The 23,772-nt window shown below is 48.1% G+C and overlaps 4 protein-coding genes across 16 annotated transcripts in view; all 4 read left to right on the forward strand.

Moving 5' to 3' along the window:
- chrnd (cholinergic receptor, nicotinic, delta (muscle)) overlaps positions 1 to 1,395 on the forward strand; it is a 21,320-nt gene extending 19,925 nt beyond the window's left edge. Inside the window, exon 13 of one of the 3 annotated variants that reach the window (XM_037280263.1) lies at positions 1,352 to 1,388. The gene's annotated coding sequence lies outside the window, so the exon portion shown is untranslated. Of the gene's footprint in view, positions 1 to 1,351 lie in introns of all 3 variants that reach the window. The other 2 variants (XM_037280261.1, XM_037280262.1) reach the window with 2 other exon arrangements.
- LOC119139461 (LIM zinc-binding domain-containing Nebulette-like) overlaps positions 1 to 15,586 on the forward strand; it is a 17,379-nt gene extending 1,793 nt beyond the window's left edge. The window contains exons 1-54 of one of the 10 annotated variants that reach the window (XM_037280139.1): positions 1,592 to 1,664; positions 2,249 to 2,538; positions 2,643 to 2,714; positions 3,541 to 3,642; positions 3,719 to 3,829; positions 3,887 to 3,991; positions 4,052 to 4,162; positions 4,240 to 4,350; positions 4,430 to 4,543; positions 4,613 to 4,723; positions 4,827 to 4,928; positions 5,004 to 5,114; positions 5,839 to 5,949; positions 6,060 to 6,170; positions 6,242 to 6,352; positions 6,412 to 6,522; positions 6,592 to 6,702; positions 6,764 to 6,871; positions 6,935 to 7,042; positions 7,176 to 7,286; positions 7,381 to 7,491; positions 7,557 to 7,667; positions 7,742 to 7,852; positions 7,925 to 8,023; positions 8,088 to 8,198; positions 8,286 to 8,393; positions 8,595 to 8,705; positions 8,761 to 8,871; positions 8,976 to 9,086; positions 9,248 to 9,358; positions 9,436 to 9,546; positions 9,629 to 9,739; positions 9,825 to 9,932; positions 9,997 to 10,107; positions 10,167 to 10,277; positions 10,350 to 10,460; positions 10,531 to 10,632; positions 10,963 to 11,067; positions 11,139 to 11,234; positions 11,528 to 11,632; positions 11,714 to 11,818; positions 11,884 to 11,991; positions 12,081 to 12,191; positions 12,310 to 12,537; positions 12,599 to 12,703; positions 12,783 to 12,887; positions 13,048 to 13,152; positions 13,216 to 13,308; positions 13,378 to 13,482; positions 13,874 to 14,036; positions 14,145 to 14,237; positions 14,509 to 14,607; positions 14,822 to 14,952; positions 15,073 to 15,586. In XM_037280139.1, coding sequence (XP_037136034.1) covers positions 1,628 to 1,664; positions 2,249 to 2,538; positions 2,643 to 2,714; positions 3,541 to 3,642; positions 3,719 to 3,829; positions 3,887 to 3,991; positions 4,052 to 4,162; positions 4,240 to 4,350; positions 4,430 to 4,543; positions 4,613 to 4,723; positions 4,827 to 4,928; positions 5,004 to 5,114; positions 5,839 to 5,949; positions 6,060 to 6,170; positions 6,242 to 6,352; positions 6,412 to 6,522; positions 6,592 to 6,702; positions 6,764 to 6,871; positions 6,935 to 7,042; positions 7,176 to 7,286; positions 7,381 to 7,491; positions 7,557 to 7,667; positions 7,742 to 7,852; positions 7,925 to 8,023; positions 8,088 to 8,198; positions 8,286 to 8,393; positions 8,595 to 8,705; positions 8,761 to 8,871; positions 8,976 to 9,086; positions 9,248 to 9,358; positions 9,436 to 9,546; positions 9,629 to 9,739; positions 9,825 to 9,932; positions 9,997 to 10,107; positions 10,167 to 10,277; positions 10,350 to 10,460; positions 10,531 to 10,632; positions 10,963 to 11,067; positions 11,139 to 11,234; positions 11,528 to 11,632; positions 11,714 to 11,818; positions 11,884 to 11,991; positions 12,081 to 12,191; positions 12,310 to 12,537; positions 12,599 to 12,703; positions 12,783 to 12,887; positions 13,048 to 13,152; positions 13,216 to 13,308; positions 13,378 to 13,482; positions 13,874 to 14,036; positions 14,145 to 14,237; positions 14,509 to 14,607; positions 14,822 to 14,952; positions 15,073 to 15,249 — 6,153 coding nt within the window. In that variant the 5' untranslated portion in view covers positions 1,592 to 1,627 and the 3' untranslated portion in view covers positions 15,250 to 15,586. The other 9 variants (XM_037280140.1, XM_037280141.1, XM_037280142.1 and 6 more) reach the window with 9 other exon arrangements.
- A 585-nt stretch (positions 15,587 to 16,171) lies between these two features.
- Positions 16,172 to 19,952, forward strand: ssr1 (signal sequence receptor, alpha). Of its 2 annotated transcripts, XM_037279841.1 has the most exons (10): positions 16,172 to 16,358; positions 17,232 to 17,386; positions 17,452 to 17,551; positions 17,734 to 17,837; positions 17,927 to 18,085; positions 18,148 to 18,224; positions 18,309 to 18,387; positions 18,460 to 18,553; positions 18,808 to 18,822; positions 19,031 to 19,952. In XM_037279841.1, the coding sequence occupies exons 1-10, from the start codon at positions 16,283 to 16,285 to the stop codon at positions 19,096 to 19,098; spliced, it is 927 nt and encodes a 308-aa protein (XP_037135736.1). In that variant the 5' UTR covers positions 16,172 to 16,282; the 3' UTR covers positions 19,099 to 19,952. The 2 variants fall into 2 exon arrangements, with proteins under 2 accessions (XP_037135736.1, XP_037135737.1); XM_037279842.1 differs by lacking the exon at positions 18,808 to 18,822.
- Positions 19,953 to 21,897: 1,945 nt separating this feature from the next.
- scn5lab (sodium channel, voltage gated, type V-like, alpha b) overlaps positions 21,898 to 23,772 on the forward strand; it is a 39,859-nt gene continuing 37,984 nt past the window's right edge. The window contains exon 1 of the mRNA XM_037279242.1: positions 21,898 to 22,283. The gene's annotated coding sequence lies outside the window, so the exon portion shown is untranslated. The remainder of the gene's footprint in view (positions 22,284 to 23,772) is intronic.

Raw genomic sequence — 23,772 nt, forward strand, 5'->3', positions numbered from 1 at the left:
TGCCCTGCTGCCTGTCACACGTGATGCTAAACGCGACGTCACACAAAACAATCGAGTATGCTACACACACGTGCGACACTCTTTTACCATTTGTTCAAGTGTCCATATTACACGCTTTAACGCTTTAAACTATTTCCCCATGTGAGCTTCTCTAGCGAGAACTTTCCTGTGTTTCCTCAAAACCATGTTGGCATGTTAGTTTCCCCGCACACACACAAACACACGCACACACCCAAACAGTCACACTTTGTTTCTTGGCCTTTTCCGGATAATTGTCAACACACCCACAGACATAGTTGACTCTTTTCATCTCTCGCTGTTTCCTTAAGCCCCGCCCACTCGGCATTTGTGATGCTGGAACTTTATTTAGAGCAGCACACAAAGGAGCATCCTGCCAGATTGTTTGCACAAGTTGGTGATAGCATCAAAGTGGACTTGGAATCAGACAGCCTGGCTTGGGAATTCATGTAACCTATGACGTCATACCTTGGACAATAAATATGACGTCACACATTACCGTTGCATGCGTGTGAGCATCTGAGTGTGAGACGTGGCCTACGGCATCTCCTTGCGAGCGTTGTCGTTTTGTATTTGGCCGCATTGCTAAACATTCGTAACGGCGACACCGATTGTTAACGATACATTTTGGGTGCAGACATTATCCCAAGACGTCCTTCACAATTGTGGCCGACACGCCGGAGAACCTGCGACTGAGGCAGCAGAGCCAGCTGCAGAGCCAGGTGCAGTACAAGAAAGATTTTGAGGAGAGCAAAGGTCGAGGCTTCAGCATCGTGTCTGACACACCCGAGATGCAACGACTGAGACGCACTCAGGAACACATCAGTAACGTATGTACCGGAGGTAGAAACACCCGCACGCACACTGACGGTGATTATAAAAGCTCTGCACACCCAAATGTCGTTTCAAAACCTTTTACTACGCTAAGGTGACCTGTAGAACTAAATCAAAGTGAATTTAACCTTGTCAAGAAGGGGAAATAAAAATATATAACTCAGGTCATGTGGTTGCACAAGCGTGCACACCCTCCTATAACTGGGGGCCATTTCTTTGCCATAAATTGTCCAAGTAGGCTTGTTTGTTTGTTTATTTATTTTTTTATTTGGAGTTACTCATTTGCTAACTGGGTATGTGGCTACGTTCACGATCATATTCAAACTAGATAAAGTTCAGCTGTTCTAGTAGTCTTTTATTCTCACAGTAATGATTGAAAAAGCTTTGAAATTCCTTGTTATGCAATTTTGTTAAATGTCACAATAACATGGGTTGTGTAGATATGGTTATGCGGGGTGTGAAGGGGGATGAATGGATGTGGTGCAATTTTGTCAGTGAGCGCACACACACACACACACACACATACACACACGCCTTGATTCTCCTATGGGGACAAGATGGAGGCAACGACGACATCATCTGAGGTGGAGCATCAGGTAAATTGTAAGTGAACTTTTTTTTTGGTCTTCTCATTTTGAATCACACTAATTTAAAAGCAAACGCTTCCTGTCTTTGTCTTCTTCGCTCCTCATTCGGACTGACCCACTCCGCTGTGAACTCCGAACTCGCCAGGAAGAGGCGGAAAGGGAGAAGGAGGAGGAAGCAGCGTGGGAGGATGAGGAGGAGGAGGGCAGAGAATGGTCCAATGTTACGTAAGCGCTGTTTGCGCTTGTACAGATGAAAAGCACTTTTCATGTTCTGCTCTTACATAATAATCAAACGAATAAATCATTCATTCCTGAACGGAAGAATCAAGACCGGATGATTTGGGCCACTTGGACTAACTAACGCGAGGCCACACGCCCGGTTGTCTGCCGCGTGGCGACAGATGGTCACGGGTTCAACGTGGCGTTTTTACCTCAGCTGCCATCTGACGCTCGATGTGGACGCCAGCATACCTGCCGTTCTGGCAGCCGACGAAACAGTCGGACACTTGCTATGTTTTCCCGTCGGAAATGTCAAACGTGGTGCAGTGACATAGATTCATTTGACCGCGATCACCTTGAAATAAAATAAATAAATAAAATAGTTGAAGGTGACGCTGGTGATAAGTTCAAGTGGAGAGCTAAATGTGGCCCTCGTAAGCGATAAGATGTACTCGATGATGTCACGGGTCTGGACCGTCATGAGTCCGAACCCGACTGACCGTGCGCTCAGAGACCCGTCGGGAGCTGAAACTGGACACAGCGCTCACAACGGACGAAATTCTGAAATCTTCTAAATCTTTTCTCTCTAGAGGGTCACGCCATGGAGCCCTCGTCAGCTCTTGAGCTCATTTTCAAGACAGAGCAAGCCGTGAGGAAGGAGATTCGACAAGAAGAAACTTTTCAGGAGACCGTGACCACCTTCACGTCTCACCTTGACACAAACGGACGCACGGGCTCGTCTGAACGCGTGTACATCGACGAGACCGCGCAAGCTAAAGTGGAGAGAGAAGACGAGAAGGAGGACGGAGAAGAAGTGGTGCGAAAGGAAGCGAGTGGAGAACGCGAACAAGGAGGAGCAAACGGATCCGAGGAGCCACAGGTAAGAAGACACTTGAAGGCTTTTGCGATGGCCCATCGTTTCTCACCTTCTACACATGAAGAAAGACCGGCGTTCCTAATATTTTGGTCTCTGTATGTTTCCAGGCCTCAAGTGGTGGCCGTCCAGTTCTTCCTGACCCGGGGTTCAACAGGAGATGCAGCCTGCTGGCTAGTGAGGTGAGCTCCTACCACAATCTTGTCCCCACATTAAAACCCTTCCTTATTTATTTATTTATTTATTTATTTACTTTTTTTAATTTATTTTTTTATTTTATTTTTATCCATTCATTCATTCATTCATTCATTATTAAAATTATTTTACTCAAACTGCAGAGATACCACCATTTTCTTTTTACAATGTATTAAAAATCATATGTATTTTTCCTGAATTAGAATTTTTCTAGTTTGTGTATTCATATTTATCCATTCGTATTATTCAATTATTGCTAATAGTCGTGAAAATCGCAGTGTTGGCGTCATCGTCTTAACAGACATGACGAGATGTGCTTAAAAGGCATTAAAAAGTAGACCTGAGCTGAAGCCAGCGTCGCCATTGGCAACCGTCCCTCAAAAGGTCCCACGTGAGTCCATCAAAACGATTGGCATCGCACCCAATCTTTCGCTGCTACGTGGGAGGGCGACACGTTCCCGCTGACTCATCGACCGCTTACTGAAATCCTCTCGACTCGCTCGAGCCGCTTGGACTCGTGAGTCATCACGCCACCAGGAGGCGAGCGCTTTCTAAATTTAACGCCGCTCCGAGGCGCCGGCTGACTTCAAAAGCTTCCATGTTCCGACCCAAAGTTCTCAAATTGCGAGCTAATGCCTGCTCCGCCAATCGGAGCTTTACCGTTGCCACGGCGACGTTAATCTTTGCAAAGCTGAGCCGCTGGAAGAAGGAAATAACTTGGGTGGCAAAGTGGTTAGCACATTAGCTTCCTCCCACGTGTATGTGCTGTGAAAATAGACGGATCGTGTCCTGACCTTTCTAACATCTTCCCAGGTGAAGTACAAAGAGGACTTTGAGAAGATGAAGGGTCAGAGTCTCTTTGTCCCTGCGGCCGACCTCATTCACGCCAAGAACATCAGCGCGGTGGTGTCTGAGGTGTGTTCCCGTTTCGAAGACGAGCGAGGACCGGACCGCCAGTGAGCCCGCTAAACGTCTTGCTTGTCCTGTTCAGTCCAAATATAAGCAGGAGGGCAGGGAGGAGGCGTCCTTGTCCCTCTACTCGCTGCTTCCAGACACGCCGCAGATCCAACGGGCCAAGGAAGTGACCCAGCTGCAGAGCGAGGTAACTCCGTCACAACGAAACCGGTACCAAAGCTACAAATTCTGTTTTTCTTTTCAGGTTAAATACAAAGAAAACATGAAGATGTCTTCCTCACTGTATTCTCTCATGCCAGAGACCAACGACACTCACTTTGTCAAAGAACTCACCGACTTACTCAGCCAGGTAAGAGACAGACGGACAGATGGACGGATGCACATGACATTGTCCCTCCTTCCCTTTCAGAACAAGTACAAGGAGGAGGTGAAGAAGGAACTGAGCAGTACTTTGTACTCTCAACTCCCCGAGACCAGCGAGATGCATCTGGCCAAAAGCGTCCACGAGTTTCAGAGTGACGTGCGAGCCTTTCGTTTCGTCGACATCCGCCTTCACCCGGCGAGATCTTGATATCCTCTGTCGTCCCGGTCTCGTAGAAAAAGTACACAGAAGACGGCAAGCGAAAAGCCTCCGTCTCGCTCTACTCCCGACTGGCCGATACGCCGGAGATCCAACACGCGCTGGAGATGTCGCAGCTGCAGAGTGATGTAGTTGACCTCCACACGCTCCAAGGTCACGTAAGCGTGGAGCGAGTGCACGACCTCGTCACCGTCTCGCTTCTCTCAGGTGAATTATCGACCCAAGGTGTTGGTGAAAGGAGCTCCTTCGTCTCTCTACTCTCAACTGACCGACACCAAGGAGATCCAGTTTGCCAGGGAGATGACAGAGCTGCACAGCCAGGTGCCACCACACAGTTTTACTTCCAAGTTCATTTCCAAAATCATCTCGGCGTCTTTATCCTTTCGTCAGCTCAAGTATCAGGAGGATGGCAAGAAGAGGCGGAGTCAGACGTCGTACTCCAAGCTGCCGCGCACCATGCAAACCGAGTTTGCAAAGACCGTCGCCGACTTGCAGAGTGAGGTGAGACCTTCTTTCTTCTCGTGCTCCTCGTCCGTCTATCCTGGTTCAAAATATCTTCGAGGCTTTCTTCACCAAATCCATTCAAAGATCATCTCGCCACCAGCGCCGCTACAAACAAGTGGGCCAGAACTCGTCCTCCTACTCGCTTCTGCCGCAGACGCTGGAGACGCTCCACGCCAAGGACGCGTCCCAACTCGCCAGCGAGGTAAAAAAAAAAGTCACTTTAGTTTCGATGAGGGATGAAGGTTCATGATGGCGCCGTCTTGTCCGCGTCGTTCAGGTGAAGTACAAAGAGGACGGCAGGAAGGAGATGAGTGTCAACTTGTACTCGCTGATGCCTGAAACCATCCACACGCGACGCGCCAAAGAGATCTCAGACCTGCAGAGTCAGGTAGGAAGGAAGGAAGGAAGGAAGGAAGGGAGGGAGGGAGGGAGGAAGGGATAGAGGGAGGAAGGAAGGAAGGAAGGAGCGAGGAAGGAATCAAACAAGCAAGGAAGGAAGGAAGGAAGGGAGGGAGGGAGGGAGGGAGGGAGGAAGGGATAGAGGGAGGGAGGGAGGAAGGAAGGAAGGAAGCGAGGAAAGAAGGAAAGAAGGGAGGGAGGAAGGAAGGAAGGAAGGAAGGAAGGAAGGAAGGAAGGAAGGAAGGAAGGAAGGAAGGAAGGAGTGTGGGAGGGAGGGAGGGAGGGAGGGAGGAAGGGATAGAGGGAGGAAGGAAGGAAGGAGCGAGGAAGGAATCAAACAAGCAAGGAAGGAAGGAAGGAAGGGAGGGAGGGAGGGAGGAAGGGAGGGAGGAAGGGATAGAGGGAGGGAGGAAGGAAGGAAGGAAGCGAGGAAAGAAGGAAAGAAGGGAGGGAGGAAGGAAGGAAGGAAGGAAGGAAGGAAGGAAGGAAGGAAGGAAGGAAGGAAGGAAGGAAGGAAGGAAGGAAGGAAGGAAGGTTCTTGAAGGCAACTCTAGATGCTTTGCTGTCAGCTCTTTCCTGTCAGAACCTTGACTTGGGAATTTCCTCAACTGGGTCATAGTTGCTATGGCAACCACACGATGAAGCTGCAAGTGTGGGTGAGTCAGTGTTGGCGTACACGTGTGTGTGTGTGCGTGTGTGTTGGTGTGCGGCAGGTCAAGTACAAAGCAGGCGCGCAGCAGCAGATGCAGAGCAGCTTGTACCATCAGCTTCCAGAAACTCCCCAGACTCAGCTGGCCAAGCAAATGTCCCGACTGCAGAGCGAGGTGCCACCAGACCACGTTTCACTGTTAGAAAGAATTGTCCCAAGATGGTGGCAAAGCACTACTTTATTCCAAATGAAGCTCCTCAATTGACTTCAACACAAATGTTACAGAGCAAGTACAAGTCGGCGGGTGAGCAGGAGCTTCGCAGCTCTCTGTACTCCGCCCTGCCCGTCACCACGGAGACGCAGCGCGCTAAAGATGCCGCAGAGCTGCTAAGTGAGGTAACCTGCCGCTCGCTCGCCCGCCCCACCTTGACAACCAAATTGGCAAAGTTGCCTTGTGGCTTTGCCAGCTCAAGTACAAAGAGAGCGGTAAGAAGGAGATGCCCGCCTGCCTCTACGCCACCTTAGCTGACACCTCCCAAACCGCCTTCAACAGAGACATGACGGACATGCAGAGCGAGGTGAAGCAACATTTTCAACCTTCAGCCGCTTTGGATTCATATCTCGTCGTGTCCTTCAGATCAAGTACAAGGAGGACGGGAAGAGGACCCTCTCTCAGAGTTTCTACTCTCAGCTGGCGCAGACGCCCGAGACTCAGTTTGCTAAAAGTGTTGCAGAGCTGCAGAGCGAGGTCAGATCCGTTCCAAGCGTTCCTACCTAGCTCTCATTTGTTAGACTCGTACAATCATCTCCTCTGCAGGTCAAGTACAAGGAGGAGGCCCAGAAGCAGATGTCGTCCTCGCTCTTCTCCAGCTTACCTCGCACGCTCCAGACTCAGCGGGCCAAGGAGCTCACGGAGCTCCAGAGTCAGGTGACCTCACGCCGCTCCTGTCCTTTCTGGACGTTGATGTCAAAGCCAAATTTCCGTGCAGGTGAAATACAAGGAGTGCCACAAGGATGCGTCCTCGGCCCTCTTTCGCTTCCTCCCGGAGACGCCAGAGACGCAGTTTGCCAAACACGTGTCGGAGATCCAAAGCGAGGTCAGGCCCCCCCATCCGCGTTTTCTTCTTCCTTCAGCTTTGTGACGTTTGCTAGCGTTGCAGGCAAACTACAAGCGAGACAAAGAGGACATGTCCGTCTCCTTGTACTCCTTGATGCCACAAACGCCCGAAGTTCAATTTGCTAAAGACATGGCCGACACTCACAGCCAGGTGAGCGCAAACGCACGCTCGACGGGTTCCTTGATAAGTTTCAGCCAACCCAGCGCCAAGTCCTAAAAGCGCTGAGGGTTAAAATATCAGCCAATAGGAAGCCAGTATGATAAGATGTGTGTGTGTGTTTTAGGCCAAGTACAAGCATGAGGCCAAGCAGCAGGCGGCAGCGTCTTTGTACGCCCAACTTCCCGAAACGCTGGAGACCAAACACGCCAAAGAAGCCAGCGCACTGCAGAGTGAAGTCAGTCCTACTGTTTATTTTTTCTGCCACTCCTTCATTTTTTTTTTTTGCCTTCAAACCAGCGTGCCGTTTTTTTTTTTTTGTCCTGGTCCAGAAAGCGTACAAAGCCGAGGGCAAGAAGCAGATGATGTCGTCGCTCTATTCTCAGCTTCCCGACACCCCGCAGACGCAGTTGGCCCGAGAGGTGGCGCTGATCCAGAGCGAGGTACCAACTCATCTTGAGAATGATATCAAAGACTTTTAAAGCGGACCGGACTTTTGTTTGTTCAGAACAAATACAAAGAGAGCGGCAAAATGGCGCAGAGCGTCAGCTTCTACTCGCAGCTCCCAGAGACTAACGACATCCTGTTTGCCAAAAGCGTCTCCGAGATCCAAAGTGGGGTATTGGAACTTCTAGGAACACAAGAGGACCTGATCCCAGCGCGTGGGTCCTGATTTCATCTGGTGCGTTTCAGAACAAGTACAAGGAGGCGGGTCGGAGGCAAGCGCCCGACTGTCTCTACTCCAAGTTGCCCGACACTCTGGAGACTCGACACGCTCGAGACGTGTCACAGTTGAGGAGTCAGGTCAGCGCCGAGTCAGCCAGAACCAGCCAGCCAGTCCAAAACTAAGTTCTTCGGCTGTCTTTTTTTTTTTAGGTGGCCTACAAGCCGGACGCCAGCAAGACGTACTATCACCAAATGCCTCAAACCACACACATGGAGTTGGCCAAACATCTGAACCACCTATACAGTCAGGTGATCAACACACACAAACACACACACGCACACACACGCTAAAAAGTGAGCTCTTGATCTGCAGGTGAAGTACAAAGAAGACGGGAAGAAAGAGATGAGTAAGAACTTGTACTCGCTCCTTCCCGAGACATCGGAAACGCACTTTGCCAAACAGATGTCCGAGTTACACAGCCAGGTGAGGACCCTGAACGCACCACATGCAAACTGAAGCCACCATCGGGATAACAAGTATTGTGCGTCTGTCGCGGCGCTATGTTTACAGAGCAAGTACCAGAAGGACAAAGAAGACCTGTGCAATTCTTTGTTCTCTGTCCTGCCCGAAACTCTAAACACTCGCTTCGTGAAGGACATGGCGGAAACTCACAGCCAGGTTAGAAAGCTCGACTGGTTTGTAGACGCCAGCAGCACCTCCTAACAAATCAGCCACACTGATCTATTCTGGTCGCTTTATCAGCGCTGCAAGATTCCTCGTCCCACCAAAGAATGTCACGGCGTGTCATGTGACCCTCGGGCGCTGTCTTTATGGAAACACCGCATGAATATTTTGTGTTCTTCATGTGTGTGCGCGCAGGTGAAATACAAGGAGGCGGGGAAAAAAGAAGCCAGCAGCGCCTTGTACCATCAGATGCCCGAGACTGCCGAGACGCTTCATGTGAAAGAAATTTCCGAGCTGCAGAGTCAAGTAAGCGCTCACAAACACGCGATGAATAAAATAAAATAAAATAAAAATCTGGCAGATCAAGTACAAGCAGAGTGGCAAGGAAGTGATGACGACCAGCCTGTACGCTCAGCTGCCGCAGACGTCCGAGACGCAGCTCGCCGCCAGGATGGCGCAGCTGCTGAGCAAGGTGAGCGCACGTGATCCTGAGGATCACACATTTTGGACTGATCATGAAAAGCAAAAGGTATGTCCAAAGAAGAGCCTCGTGCGCAACTTGGCGTCTCTTTGCAGTTTAAGTATAAGCAGGAGAGCATCAAGAGCCTCGGTCGCAGCGCCTACAGTCAGCTGCCAGACACCGCCGAGACGCGGCTGGCCAAGGCGCTCGCCCACCTCCACAGCCAGGTGAGAAAGAGTTGAGGAGGTTTTTTTTCCCCAAAAAATCATGCTTGGACCCCGTTTTGAAGTGAGCTGAAGAGTTTGGCGTCGTCTTATGGCATATACTCTACAGTACACGTCGTTCAAAAGCGTGTTAGCAGCATACTAAATGCTAATCTTCTCTGCAGACCAAATACAAGGAAGCCGGCAGGAAGGCGTCGGCCATCAGCCTCTACCACCACCTGCCTGAGACCCTGGAGACTGTGCACGCCAAAGAGGCCACGCGGCTGCAGAGCCAGGTTGGTCACCTCACCTCGTCTCTTACGCTCACATCGCGATTCAGATGATGGACAAAACGTGATGTTGACGTCTCCAGGTCCAGTACAAGGTGGACGCTTTGAGGACACAAGGCACCAGTCTGTACTCGCAGTTGCCCCACACTCAGGAGACCAAATTTGCCAAAGCAGTCATGGAGCTTCAGAGTGAGGTGCTCACACACGCACACACAAAGGCAGTCAATGAAGACATTAAGAAGGAACGCAATTTGATGTTCAGAATGCGTATGTTAGAATAAATACAGAGCGAGAGGTCGGGAGGAGAGCGGCAGCTGCGTCTTCCACAAGATGGCTGACACCAATCAAACGGAATTCGTCAAGCGCTTGAGCGACATTCAGAGTCAGGTGAGTCATCGAGGCCCAATCAAATGCCACCGAAAGTTCGCAAACATTTGTTGCTCCTCAAACAATTCATTGGTCGTGTTTTCAGAGCAAGTACCAGAAGGACAAAGCCGATCTGTCTGCGTCGTTGTTCTCCTCGCTGCCCGAGACTCTGGACACCCGCTTTGTGAAGGACGTGACGGATATGTTCAGCCAGGTGACTCGCCGATCTGCTTCAGCCTGGCCGCGACGTCGTGTTGACGTTGTCGTTGTTTGGTCAGATTAAATACAAAGACGCCAGTAAGAAGGAGATGGTCAAGAGTTTGTACTCGCTGCTGCCTCACACCAAAGACACTCAGCACGCCAAAGAGCAGAGTCAGCTACACAGCCAGGTACGCGCTAAGCCGCATTTTACGATTCGCCTTGAAAAGTACGCATGTACGTTTTGCAGAAGTTGTACAAGGAGGACGGCAAGAAAGAAGCCGCCAGCACTTTGTACGCTCAAATGCCTCAAACCATCGAAACCGTCTTTGCCAAAGAGCTCAGCAAGACGCAGAGTGATGTGAGTGCTAGCGTGCCAATGCTAACGGCGCGTTAACACAACACGTGATCGCAGCAATTCATCACTGTGTAGAAGTTCTACAAGGAGAAGTACAATCACGAGAAAGGAAAGTCGGACTACGCCAACATGAAGACGTTGCCGGAGGTGGAGCACGCCATGGAGGTCAACAAGAAGCAGAGCGACGTAAGCGGCGACACGCACGCCAAAACGCCGCGCTGTGGACGAGTTAGTGACCGTGTGCCGTCGCTCTCAGATCAGCTACAGAAAGGGAAAAGAGGAGCTTCACCACTACAGCACAGCGCCCGACAGAGCGGACATCGTCAGCGCCACCAACGCAGCCAAATTGGCCAGCCAAGTCAGTCGGTGTGCATGTGTGTGTGCGTGCGAACCCACCCACTGTCACTTTAACGACTTTCATCTCCATGACAACAATTTGGCAAATTCTTTAAAATGTTTATGTAAATATTCCTCCGAATGTGTGTGTGTGTGAGTAGGTTGTGTGTTTGAGTCTAATGTGTGTGAACTCACAGCCACTTTGCTCTCCATTTTCATCTCTATGACAACAGTTTGATGAATTATAGACAATGTTCTGTGAACACCGAACAGTGTGCGTGTGTGTGTGTGTGTGTGTGCGTATGCTTCTTATTATGTATGCACATAATCTGTGTGCGTTTTGCGCCCCCAGGTGGCCTATAAGAGCGATGCCAAGCAGCTGGTTGTGAGTGACGCTTCTCTCCTCACACGCACGGACATCCATCACGCCAAGGAAGTGTCCAAACTGGCCAGCCAGGTAACACACACTCATACACACACACACACACACACACGAATGATCATTTTCTACAATTTACCACCACGCAGGTGATGTACAAGCAGGTGCACGGGCGACCTCGCTACAACCCGCTGGATTGCGTGTCCTTCAAACACACACAAGCTGCCACGGTGCTCGCCAGCCAGGTGAGATGTGAACGCGCGGCCTGTAACCGTGGAAACGTTTGTCAAGCAAATAGGATGGAGGAGGAAGCACTTTGGATGAAAAGCTGGAGAAACTGAAGAGGGCAGCACACATTTGGTCTATCCTCCGCCCACGCACACACACACACGCACAGACACACACACACGCAGACAGTCAGCCAGCGGGGGAGCGCTCCAGTTTCAAACCTTACATAACAGTCTGTTGTGTCGCTTTGGGCTGCTCCTTGAAAAACCACAATATCATCAAAGTTCTTTTTGTTGTTGTCGTTGAGCAGGTCAAGTATAAAAGCAACCAGAACCAGAAAGTGGAAGGTTCTTCTGACCTGCCCAACCTCCTGCAGCTGGAACATGTGCTGCATGCCAGCAAACTGCAGAGTAACGTAAGCACACGTGGATCACAAATACACTTCGCTGTGACTATACATTTACGCTACGTGTGTGTGTTGTGTGTGTGGCATCAGGTGGAGTACAAGAAGAAGCACGAGCAGAACAAGACTCAGTTCCACCTCGCTCTGGATACGGCTGACCAGCGCCACCATAAGGAAAACGCAGTGCTGCACAGTCAGGTCTCATGCGCAAACACACACACACACACACACACACAGCCCCTGACTCATATTTGCGCTTGCAGGTGAAGTACCGCGAGGAGTATGAAAAGAACAAAGGTCGCACAAGTGTGGAGTTTGCCGACACGCAAACATACAAAGTGCAGAAGGAGGCGCAAAAGATGCAAAGCCAGGTAACGCAACAAAAGATCGCACAAAAGTGCAGGAAGTGAAGTCCTTAAAAGGAAGCACAGGAAGTGTAGCAGCGTGTGCTTTCGTTCAGAGGGAATACAAGCGTGACTATGAGGAGCACGTGAAAGGCAAAGCCTTGGTGGAGGTCGAGCAGACGCCGGAATATCTGACAGCTCGTCAGGCCACCAACATGCTCAATGAGGTACACACACACACACGTACACACACACACGCACACACACACACGTGTACACACACATGCACACACACACACACACACATTTTACTTATTAGCAATTAATAGAAATGTGTCCTTGTAGAAGGAGTACAGGAAGGACCTGGAGCAGGAAGTGAAGGGGCGGGGCTTATCCGGGCTGGGCCTGGAGGACACGCCCGAGCTCCTGAGAGTCAAACAGGCCAATCGGATCCTGAACCAGAAGGAGTACCGCAGAGACCTGCACACGGAGGTTCTGGGCAAAGGGATGCAGCTCAGCGCCGATGTCCTGGAGGTCCGACGGGCCAAGAGGGCCTCCGAGATCCAGAGTCAGGTGAGCCCATGTCGCCCGTCTTCGCGGAACGCACGTCACGCTCTGCGTATGCGTGTCGCAGACGTCCTACAAACAGACGGAGCATCTCAGGGAGAACTCGTACGGGAGCATCACCGACACCCCGGAACTTGTGCACGCCTCTTACCTTAAAGATGTCTACAGTCAGGTGACTGCTAGCTAGCTGACGAGCTAGCTGTTTGTCCATCTCTTCGTCCGTCCGTCTATCAATCTGTCTGTTATTCCAGAGAAAGTACAAAGACGATGCGGCGCGGTTGCGCGGTCGCTACAGTGCGCCGTCACTCACTCCAGAGATGGAGCGGGTGAAAGCCAATCAACGGCACATCAGCTCGGTGAGATAACGCCCCGCGTCTCGCTAACCCTTGTCCTCCATTCCACACTGCTACTCTTGTGTCATTTCCACTGAGCGCTCTCAAAAGATTCCAGAATATTGCAAGGGGGACAAATGACGTTCACTTGGATGGGCGATCATGACTCTCTGTCGCCCCCTAGACGCACTACTGCTGGGACTCCAAGCTCATGAGAGGTCTCATGTCCTCCGTTAATGAGACGCCAGAGATCGTCCTCGCCAGAGAGAACGCCAAGAAGATCAGTGATGTACACACACGCACGCACACACACATTTTACAAGCTTGAGAACTAGCAACAATGTGCCTTCAGGTGCAGTACAGAGAAGAGGTGGGCTGCGGGACCGCCGTCGTGGAAACGCCTGAGATAAAAAGAGTCCGGCGCAACCAGGAGAACATCAGCTCAGTGAGCATGCACACACACGCACAAACGTTTTATGTCTGTGACACAATACGTGTGCGTGTGTGTGTACAGGTGAAGTACCAGCGTGGGCTGCAGGAGGTGCGGGGGCACAGCTGCACTGAGCTGGACACCCCCGAGTACAGGCGGGTCCGGAGGTCTCAGGACTCGGTTTCCATGGTAGCGGCCTGTCCGTCGCGGCTAACGGGACACCGCGTGTGGCAGCGTGACACTCGTACTAACTGACGCCCACGGACCACATCGGGATGAGTGTGTGTGTGGTTATGTGTGTGTCTGAGAGGGAAAGAGAGCAAGCAAGCTTGTGTGTGTGATTAATAAAGATTTTAAAACAGGTGTGTTTCTTTAATTTGCTCACTGACAAAATGCACCATTGGTGTGTGCGTGTGTGTGAGAATTTTTTTTTTAAATCACTTTTCTTGGTATTAACATTTTAATTACTTGTATTTTTTTATTTTCATTTTTTAAATGTTCTATTTTTTATGTGACCATTGCTGGCCTTGACATATGTTAAACTGTTTTAATGTATTTTCTTTCGTGCTCTACCATGCAGGCCAAGTACCATGAGGACTTTGAGCGCGCCCGCGGTCGAGGTTGCACGCCAGGCCTGGACGAGCCCGGCATGGAGCGCTACCAGCGAGCCAATCACATGATGACCGACGCAGCCCCCAACCAGATGATGGACACGGACAGACGGCCCGGCGGCATCATCGTAGGTCAGCAAGCGCTCATTTTTAAAGGGCAAACATCTTGCCCATGTATATCGGTGTATTTTTGCCATTGCTCTCGGTGGTGGTTCAGTGTCGTTCCCGTCATCTCTTAAGACCTGAAGGTGTGGAGAACAGACCCAGGCTCTATATTTGACTTTGACCCTTTGGAGGATGACATCCAGTCCAAGAGCCTTCGCAGGATGTCTGGTAGAACACGGCCCAAAACCTCCACAACCCACTGACAACTAAAAGAAAACCTCACACTTGTGTTTTGGTCTTCTTCTAAAAACAATCGGCATCTCCCCTAACAGAAGGAAACTTATAAAACACCCTCCCTCCCTCATGCTGCCTCTAAAAATTGATCATCCCCTCCAACCAGTGTCTTTGTAATGACAGCGGCCAACATCCATTTTGTGTACATCGTTGACTTTTGTCTACTTCTTGTGTTTACACGCCGGATGGCGCCCTCTGCTGTCAGAGCGGGCAGAGCGCAGGCTGAGCAGGCCTCAATCCCGGCAGTCACACAGCTCTCTGACCTCTGACCTCTGGGAGCGCAGCAGTAGCTGCGACACGCCGGGTACATGTCCAGTGTGTGCGTGAATGTGAGCGCACGCTCTAATCACGCGATTGGTTGGAAAAGTCGACACATTTTGAAATCGCCAAATCACCAAGTTGACGCTTTAACCCCTTTCACACTGAACGGCTAGAAATAGAGTTAGAAAACAGATGAGCCGGGTCATTTGCAAATAAAATTAAAAATACATATTAATAAATACTGTCGTGCGTTGCAGCTCCGGTGCTTCCCGGAGCCTACCACCAGGGCGTGCACATGCAGCCGCAATCTCAGTATCATGGCTACATGCATCAAACCAGCATGTCGTCGGTCAGATCTGTCACCTCGCCGCCACACTCCTCCACCATGGTGAGTGCGCCCCCCACAGGCCTCCATGTGTCACTGCGCACTATGAGACGCAGGCAAACTTTAAATAAGGTTTTCGCAATGCAATAATGTTACAAACGTGTGTGTTCAATGTGCGTGCAGCGTGTTTACCGGGCGCTGTACGACTACGCGGCGCAGGACCACGATGAGGTCTCCTTCAGGGACGGTGACGTCATTGTCAACGCTCAGCCCATCGACGAGGGCTGGATGTATGGCACCGTGCAGCGCACCGGGAAGTCCGGAATGTTGCCCGCCAACTACGTGGAATGTTGCAACTAGAGGGGGGATACGTGTGGTTTTGCGCGAGTGTGTGTGTTTATGCTTGTTTTTTCCCACTCTTCATCTACATTACCACTTGATCACATAGCATTTTCTGAACGTCCGTTTTTGTGTTTTGTATGTTTGATTTCACAACTGCTGTGAAAATAATTATTTGTGAATGATTTAATAGATGTTTTTTTTTTTTAGTTGAGGTTTGTTTCCACATACTCTTGATCGTAGATTCAACTTTAATCGCATGTTGTTTCTCACCACTAGGTTATGTATTGCCGTGCCTCATATGACATAAACACACGTGTCTTACATCAAAAAAATAAAACAGCATTTGTCAGCACAATTTAAATATGTCTTCAATCTCTTAATAGAATTTAAGGGGGTGGTGGGAACTACCCTTCGAAAAAATGTAACATTAAAATTGTTGAAGAAAGTAAAAAAACATGCGTGACGGTGCAAATCTGCTGGTACCAATTGTGCGATCTTGTAAAATACAGTGATCCCTCGCTACTTTGCGTTTCGTTTATCGCGGCTTCACTACATCGCGGATTTTTATTCCAAATTAATAAACAATTTAAAAGTCAAAATAAAACTTCTAAATTGAGGAAACATGTGTCTAACCTTTAGGACAATGTAGTATTGTTCCAAATGTTCGTTTACATTCCTTTAGAAGTCCGTTTTCGCGTGTTAGCACGATCGCGAATTAGCATCTTTCCGCTAATTCGTTAGCCTGCCCAGTACTTCTTGTTGGTGACCGTACTTCGCGGATTTCACTTATCGCGGGTGATTATGGGAACCAATTATCAGCGATAAACGAGGGATTACTGTAGTGCGTTTGGTTAAAAAAAAAAAAAAAAAAAAAAATCATCAGTCATTGCGCTGTAGCTCTGCTAGGTGGCGGCAGCGCGTTTACATGCTATTTCGCTTGCCTCATACCAAAGAAGAAGAAGCGAAGTAGTGCCGAAGAAGAAGAATTACCGCAACCGCTGTCAGTGTGTTTCAGTGTGTATGTGTGTGTAAATGAAAGGGCGCTAATTTGATGTTAAAAATGATGTTTCTTCCCAAATTCCTTTTGCTGACATTGTTGGCTTTCCCGGTGCACGTCGTATTCAGGGGTTCGTATGTTCTTCTACTTTTTAACCCGCGACAAAGAAAAACGAGTGGCGTTGAACTCTGCGAGCGTTAGCTTAGCTTAGCCACTGCACGCCAACGAAGGCCATTCTCCATTTGACATGTGCCACATGAATGACAATATTCTTATGATACAATGTTGATATTACGAGTTTCAGAAAGATTGCCTCGCAGTTTGTGCTTCAAATCGCCCCCAATTTGCAGAAAATGTGCACTTAGACGTAGTGCGCTCCCTTACACTGACGTGTCCTTACTGCTAGCTGCAAGCTAAGCTTCTTAAAGCCTTTTCTTTGCTAATGTTGTCATGACTTTAATGGTAAAAAAAAATCCAAGCAGCATCATATTTGAGAAATCGTCACGCTACCCTTACACGCGCAGTGTCTTTCCGAGGAACCATTTTAAGAAACCAAAATGTAACACACCAAGTGCATACATTAAAATTTAAAATTTCGCCTGGCACTAATCTCTCATTTTAGGGAAGTCACTTGCCTCATGTTTTCCATGTACAAATATATATTTTAGTACCTTTCTGACGCAAACATGTAACACCCCACCCCCCGCCAAAAAAAACCCCTGTAATTCATAAAGTGCTCAATGACCCCTGTAGTTTTTTATTGCCTAAGCTAGACAACACAATCAGATGAAAAGTGCAAAGTTTGTCGCTGAAGTTGTTTTCAACATTGCGTCACTCCACCATGCACACTGACACGCTGAATGGGAATCACTTTGGTTTCTATACCCGTCATCACAAAGAGAACCAAAGTCATGAGTAAAACATGCAAAATGCTATATCACACCATTATATAATTAATACATGAAAAAACAAAAAAATGTCAACAGAATGTTTGTGCGTACAGCGCCGCTGGTGGGAGCCGAGGTTCCGAGCGAGGATGATGACATGGACGTGATGGAGATGGAGGAAGACATCGTCGACGACGTGACGGCGGATGACGTCACGGCGGACGATGAAGACGACGAAGCTGAAGTCGAAGATGACGAGCACACGGAACTGGTGAGATGAACAAATGCATACAGTGGGAAAAATAATTGTCGGTTAACGTTGCTATGCGTTTGTAGATGGAAGAAAAGGAGACGGAGGAAGAGGAGGAAGCGTTGGTCGGGGAGGTGAAGGCGTCTCCTTACGCGGACACCACCATCTTGTTTGTTAAAGGAGAAGGTTGGTGGTCCTACCTTTAAACTGCTTCTTCAAACACAAATAGAGCAGGCAGAGCACATCAGAGGATGAAACATTTTAGATTCAAATGTCAAATAATCCTGAAAGTCTGCTAGCTTATTGCTAAGTGTAATGGGAGACGCCATAGACAGGCTAACGTAAGTTAGCGTAATGTTGTGTTTCAGACTTCCCGGCCAACGACGTCGTCAAGTTCCTGCTGGGCTTCACTAACAGAGGTTCCGAGGACTTTGTGGTGGATTCCCTGGATGCTTCGTTCCGATATCCGCAGGTAAGAAACGGACTGGACCGGATCAGGCGCGACATAGGTCCCCGTCCGCGCCGCTCTTAATGTGTTATCTTTGTTGTGGCTGGCGCCAGGACTACCAGTTCCACATCCAGAACTTCACGGCACTCCAACTGAGCACTGCGGTGCCGTCCGGGCGCCAGGCCACCTTTGAGTATTCTTTCGTCCCAGCGGAGCCCATGGGTGGGCGCCCCTTCGGCCTCGTCATCAACCTCAACTACAAGGATGCCAACGTGAGTGCGGGGGCGCCACCGTAGCAACGCAGGCCGTCAAATGACGACGCTTTCTCCTGCAGGGTAATATCTTCCAGGATGCCGTCTTCAACCAGACGGTCACCATCACTGAGAAGGAGGACGGGCTTGACGGAGAGACGTGAGCGGTTTTGTATTTTTGTGGGGCGGGGGTGCAATGATTGACCAAAGCGTTTGCCAACCAACTTGCTGCTGCGCTCTCCAGCATCTTCATGTACATCTTCCTGTCCGGCCTGGGCCTGCTCGTCATCGTCGGGCTTCACCAGCTGCTGGAGTCCAGAAAGGTAGCCGGCCGCCGATAAACGTGACGGGCGTGTTGTGCGCACGTATAACATGTAACGTGTCCGCACGAGCAGAGGCGGCGTCCCGCTCCAAAAGTGGAAATGGGAACCTCGAGTCACAACAACGTGGATCTCAGCTGGATCCCGCAAGAAACTCTCAACCAGATGAGTAAGTCCGAGCTCGCGCACTCCGCTCGCAAGCTACTCTTCACTCGACTGGTCGCTCCACCCTTGTCTTCCCTGTAGTCTGCTGTACTTATTTCTCGTCTATCTAGTCTAGTCTGTTTTCTATTGTGTTGTTCGGCATATGTTGTTCTGTCAGGAGGTCCTTTTCCCCCCTTTTTGAACTTTGAACTTTTCTGTGCATGAGGATCACTCACTCACTTGTCTGGTTTCTCTTGCCGTTTCCTGTCACGCCTTCAGTGCAGAGTCGCAGAGGTGAGCCATCGTTGCACCCGCTGCGCCCCCCCGCTCCCAATCACACTTAACAAACGTGCTGTCGTATTCGCACACAAATCACACGCATGCACTTTTTGACATTCCGACTGTCTTGAATATTTGAAGGCGAATACCGCATCTTCCAGACTGATTCAGCCCTCCGTCATCAGTCAGTCTCTTGTAGCCATTTGATTTTTGTTTTTCTCAGACAAAGCGTCGCCCAGAAGGTCTCCGCGCAAACGCAACCACAAGCGCTCGGCGGGGTCTGACGAGTGACAAGCATGCCAAGACGTCAAGGGCGAGGACGGCAAGGCCTTGTGCCGTCGCCGGCTGAGGATGATAACCGAGAGTGCCATTGCGCTGAACTTGCCCCCCCCCCCCCCCCCCCCCTTCTCTTTTTTCCTTTTTTTTTTTTTTCTTCTCAAGAAACTTAAGATGCTGAACTCTCTTCCACACGACACCCAGATTGAGCAGGACGATTGTGTTGACACTGATGATGAGCAAGTTGATTTTTGAAGACATTTAACTGCTGAAGCCACTGTAGTGAAGCGCTGAAACTGAGACTATAAGATTGGAAAACAGTAAGCCAGAAATGTACATCATTAAAGTTATCGTAATTTCCTCAAATATGGAGTCTACTTCTGACAAGTTGAACGGTTAAACTCAGGTTCGAAGATGATATCATTAAAATGCCCTCAGTTCCCCCCATACTCCATTTAATCAACCCGCCATGCGCATTTACAAGAAACTTGACCGAAATTTAGCGGACATGTTCCAAAGTCTTGTTTGCAGCTCTCCACTAGAGTGTCAAATAAAAAGAAACACACTTGTTTTCTAAAACGTTTGTGTGATGCACTGATGACTCAACAAGTTGAAAAGGATGATGAAGATAATATGAAATTTTCATTGGTTTACAGACCTGTGCGTCTGCTAATTTATTGGAAAGACATTTCTGGTGTGGGTGCAGGTGTAATGTTTGTTTCACCACTGGGAGGCGACACTGCTGTCTTATGTTTTTGTCAGAAGACAAGTGAGAAATGAACTTTGACCTTTATGTCAAGGGCTATTACGTTCATTGATTTTTTTTAAATTTGCTTTTTAATGTCCAGCAAATAAACGTTTATTTGCACTTGTTACTTCGTTGGTTGCCTTAATTTAAAATATAATTAATGTAAATTAAGGCTTTTAACATAATGATCGGGAGCGTTTGTGAAACATTAATGCCTTAACATCAGATCTTAGCTATGGTAGGGTGTTCTGTTTAAATAAGCGACCACGTATCATGAAGAAGAAAGTTGCTGGTGCGTAAAATGCATCTGTATTTGGATTTGATTTAGCTCCCCCTGGAGGCGGCAAGGGAGTTTGACAGCCTTCCCAGGACTTCTTGACCCCTCGCTTCCATGGCGACCAGACAACAAACACGCCGGAGCGTCAACACGTCCCCCAGAGTCAATCAGCACGCGCGCACACGCATCCCGTAAAAGCTGCCCTGATGTGTGAATAGTTTGTTAAATGGAATGAAAACATAACGAGACTTGCAATGTTAATCATTTTTAGTGCGTGTCAACTCGATAAACGTTAATAAAACAAACCAGGTTGTATTAATAGGAATGAGAGGCAGTGCACTGACGTAACAGTCACGCGGACTCAGGTTCGACTTTGTTTCCCCCCAAAAAACTTGTTAGCTTCATTGAAGAGATGGCAATGAACATGTGAATATCTGACGACCAAATGATTTTACATCCTTTTTATCAGTGTGTTCCTCCAGCTCCCGGATGACAAACTATAAAAAAAATGGATGACTCCAGTGGGAATAATCGTAGTAGGCTGTGCGAATAATAGTAGCAGGGAGTCAACACTAGGGGGAGACTGTTATACACTTGACACAGCTCCGTGCTGGGAAGTAAATGATGGAGCTTGAAAATGAAGAAACCAAAAGAAAAGAAATGGCAAACCTTTTAAACGTAGGTAAGCGGAAATGGCATTCGTTGCTGTAACACGTTCCCCTCCCGAGTCTCTTGAAAATCTTCAACACACAAGCTTCATCGTTTTTAAAAACAGTTGGCAAGTTTTCCCATTACGTAGCGTTTACTTGCTTCTACTTCATTTTATGCTGTAGCTAGCTAGTTTATTGCAGTTTTTCCAAAGTTGAGTTTTACTAGTTAGTTTACGTTTCTTCCTCGTCCTACACAGTTCATAGTACTTTTTATTCGATATTACTACTTCAAACAGTAAGTGCTAACTTACACAGCTACTCCAGATGCTAATTTGTAAATAATAATAAATATTAGCTAATTTATAATTGTCTTCAATTTGGTTCATGTCAATTTATACGCTCTTTTGAGTTTATAGTACTTTGGACACAAACTGTTTTAATGATAGATTAATTTGTCGAGTATCTTTTCAAATTTCAAATTGACAGTGCAGAGAATTCAGAAACATTTCTGAACAAAGGCAAAAATATTGATCATTCTTTCCCATCTCCAATCTCTCAAACGATGCTCAAACTATTTGTTAAAAAATTTGATACGTTAGCTGTCAATGGTTACTACGTCATACCTATACAATTCATACAAACGTGCGCATTTAGCGGGGGTCGCTGGTGGAGGGGTAGCGAACCTATATTGTGTGCCGACATTGTGAGTTCGAGTTCTATAATTAACGGTGTGCGTGAGACCAAAAAAAAAAAAAAACCTTGTGTACTCAGCTATAGATTGTTACTTTTTACACATTTAGCTGTCGTTTATACACTGTATACAACTTTACAAACTGTTAGCTAGTTCATTTTACTTTGCCCACACTTATTGAGCTTGCACAAATTTTGGCACAGTTGAAGCTACTTTCTGAGCAGTTGCGAGTGTTTACTGCTTGATTCACAGCGATTTTGCTTGAACTGTTGTATGTTGTGACGTCACATTTGGGAACTCGTGCGTGTGCTTAAGCGAGAGCAAGGTGTAACCTCGCGATACTTGCCCCTTTCTCGCCCCCCACTGCCTCTCTCTCTTTCTCTCTCTCCCCCTGTGGCGTCCAGGGGCAATCAAGCGTCCTGGGTGGATGTCGGTGCTCATGTTGAGTCGGGCTGGCGGTCCATTGAGAGCACAGCAGACGCGCGGACCTCAAACAAACTTGCAGTCCACTCCTCTTTTCTTTCTTTCTTTCTTTCTTTCTTTCTTTCAGTTCTTCTTTCGTTTTTTGCTCTTCGTTTTTGTTTGGGGGGGCTCGTGCACGAGAGCAACAGCTGGCGCGCGCGTGGGGAGGACTTCTTATAAAAAAAAAAATTCTGTAGGCGCTCATCGTCCGTGGACACTTGTCCACCTCCTCTTCATCCTCCTTTTCATCCTCACTTTTTTCTCCATGGCTGGATGTAAAGACTGAAAGGCGCTCAGGCAAGCGCGCGCACGTGCACGCGCGGCGCGATGTGAAGGCGACGTGCACACTTTTGCTTTGGAAACACTTGACACGTGAGTAGCACTTTCTATTTGAAAGGTGAACTTTTGCTGAGTTTGTGCGTGTCGAGCGTTTTCTTAAATTGTTATGATTTTCTCACGTTTGATTGAAAGTCAGCATTTCTTTTCTCGCTGCCTGCTGGGACACTTTGGCTCCCGGGGGATACGCACGCGTTTCCTGTGTTCCTATGCAACCTGCCTGTACTCTTTCCATTCATTATCATCCTTGCCATGCAAACTAATTATTGCAATCATGATTATTGACGTACCATTCTTTAGGTACCTCTTAATGCATCTGCACTCTTACCATAATAATTATTCTTTACATAACCTCGCTCTTTCCGTTTGTTAACATCCCTGTTCATGTAATTTGATATTATTATTATTATTAATATTATTAATAATAATAACAAAAGCAAACAAAAATAATGAAGACAATATTAATAATTCTGATGAGCCGGTAAGATCCTCTCCATCCAATCGGAATATTTAAATGTTAATTCTGATCATTAATCTTTCCATTTGTTGAAATATCTTCATGCAATCTGCGAGATGCTTACAGTCGTTTTTTTTATTACGTTATCAACAATGATAATAATTAAATTAATAAACTAATTAATTCTATACATAAACACTACGAAAGGATTGTGTGTGCGTGTGTGTGTGTGAGAGAAAGAGAGAGAACATTTGCCCGCTGAACTTTGACCTTCCATCTTTTGCCTGTTTATAAACAAACAAGGACCTTTGACCCTTGGCCTGTGCAGAAAGTGACTGGCAGAGGTCACATAACCTTGTGAGCGTTTTGTCGTTGTCGTTTTTGTGGCTGCGTATGCGGGCGGCGTCATGGCGGCGGGCGCAGTAAGGAAGAGGAGCAAACTATGAAAGATGTTCACTGTGGGAAGGAAGGAAGGAAGGAAGGAAGGAAGGAAGGAAGGAAGGAAGGAAGGAAGGAAGGAAAGATGTGAGGAAGGAATGATGTGCCTGATCAGTACGGCAAATGGCTTTGTGAGAGAACTTATTTCAAACAATTTTTTTAATAGCTTTAGCTTTAAAATACGTGTCCCACATCTTTTAAACACATTCGGACACATTAAAAGACACTTTTAAAGTAGTCCCCGGCGCCTGTTCTCACTCTCGTGCCGACAAAATAATTGGGTGACAGTCATTTAATATTGCTTTGAGGAAACAAAAAAAATTGTAAATATAAAATGGAAAAATAAATAATAAAATAATATGTAAACCCAGCTGTAGGGCCACAAGCTTAATGCCGACATATTTTGTGAAATGCCATAGACGATTCCTCAACTAACGGCGACCGTAACACGTAGTGCATGAAAATGACGATGATGATAAAGGTCAGGGGTGGCGGTGTCGAGGGGGCGGGGTCAGAGTGTGACCTTGATTGCAAAAGGTCGTTTCCTTGCCTGGTGAAGACGACGTGGACATTGTGCCGCCTGTCAACACGACACAACCACAACAGGTGGCCGTCGCATGCATCGCATTG

This window comes from Syngnathus acus, chromosome 20 (assembly GCF_901709675.1).
Source record: "Syngnathus acus chromosome 20, fSynAcu1.2, whole genome shotgun sequence".
Taxonomy (NCBI): Eukaryota; Metazoa; Chordata; class Actinopteri; order Syngnathiformes; family Syngnathidae; genus Syngnathus; species Syngnathus acus.

Coding starts and splice junctions, on each gene's coding strand:
- ssr1 (XM_037279841.1), top strand. CDS start 16,283: ATGTTAAAAATGATGTTTCTTCCCAAATTCCTTTTGCTGACATTGTTG. Junction 16,359..17,231: donor GGTGCACGTCGTATTCAGGG/GTTCGTATGTTC, acceptor TTGTGCGTACAG/CGCCGCTGGTGGGAGCCGAG. Junction 18,388..18,459: donor AGCTGCTGGAGTCCAGAAAG/GTAGCCGGCCGC, acceptor CCGCACGAGCAG/AGGCGGCGTCCCGCTCCAAA.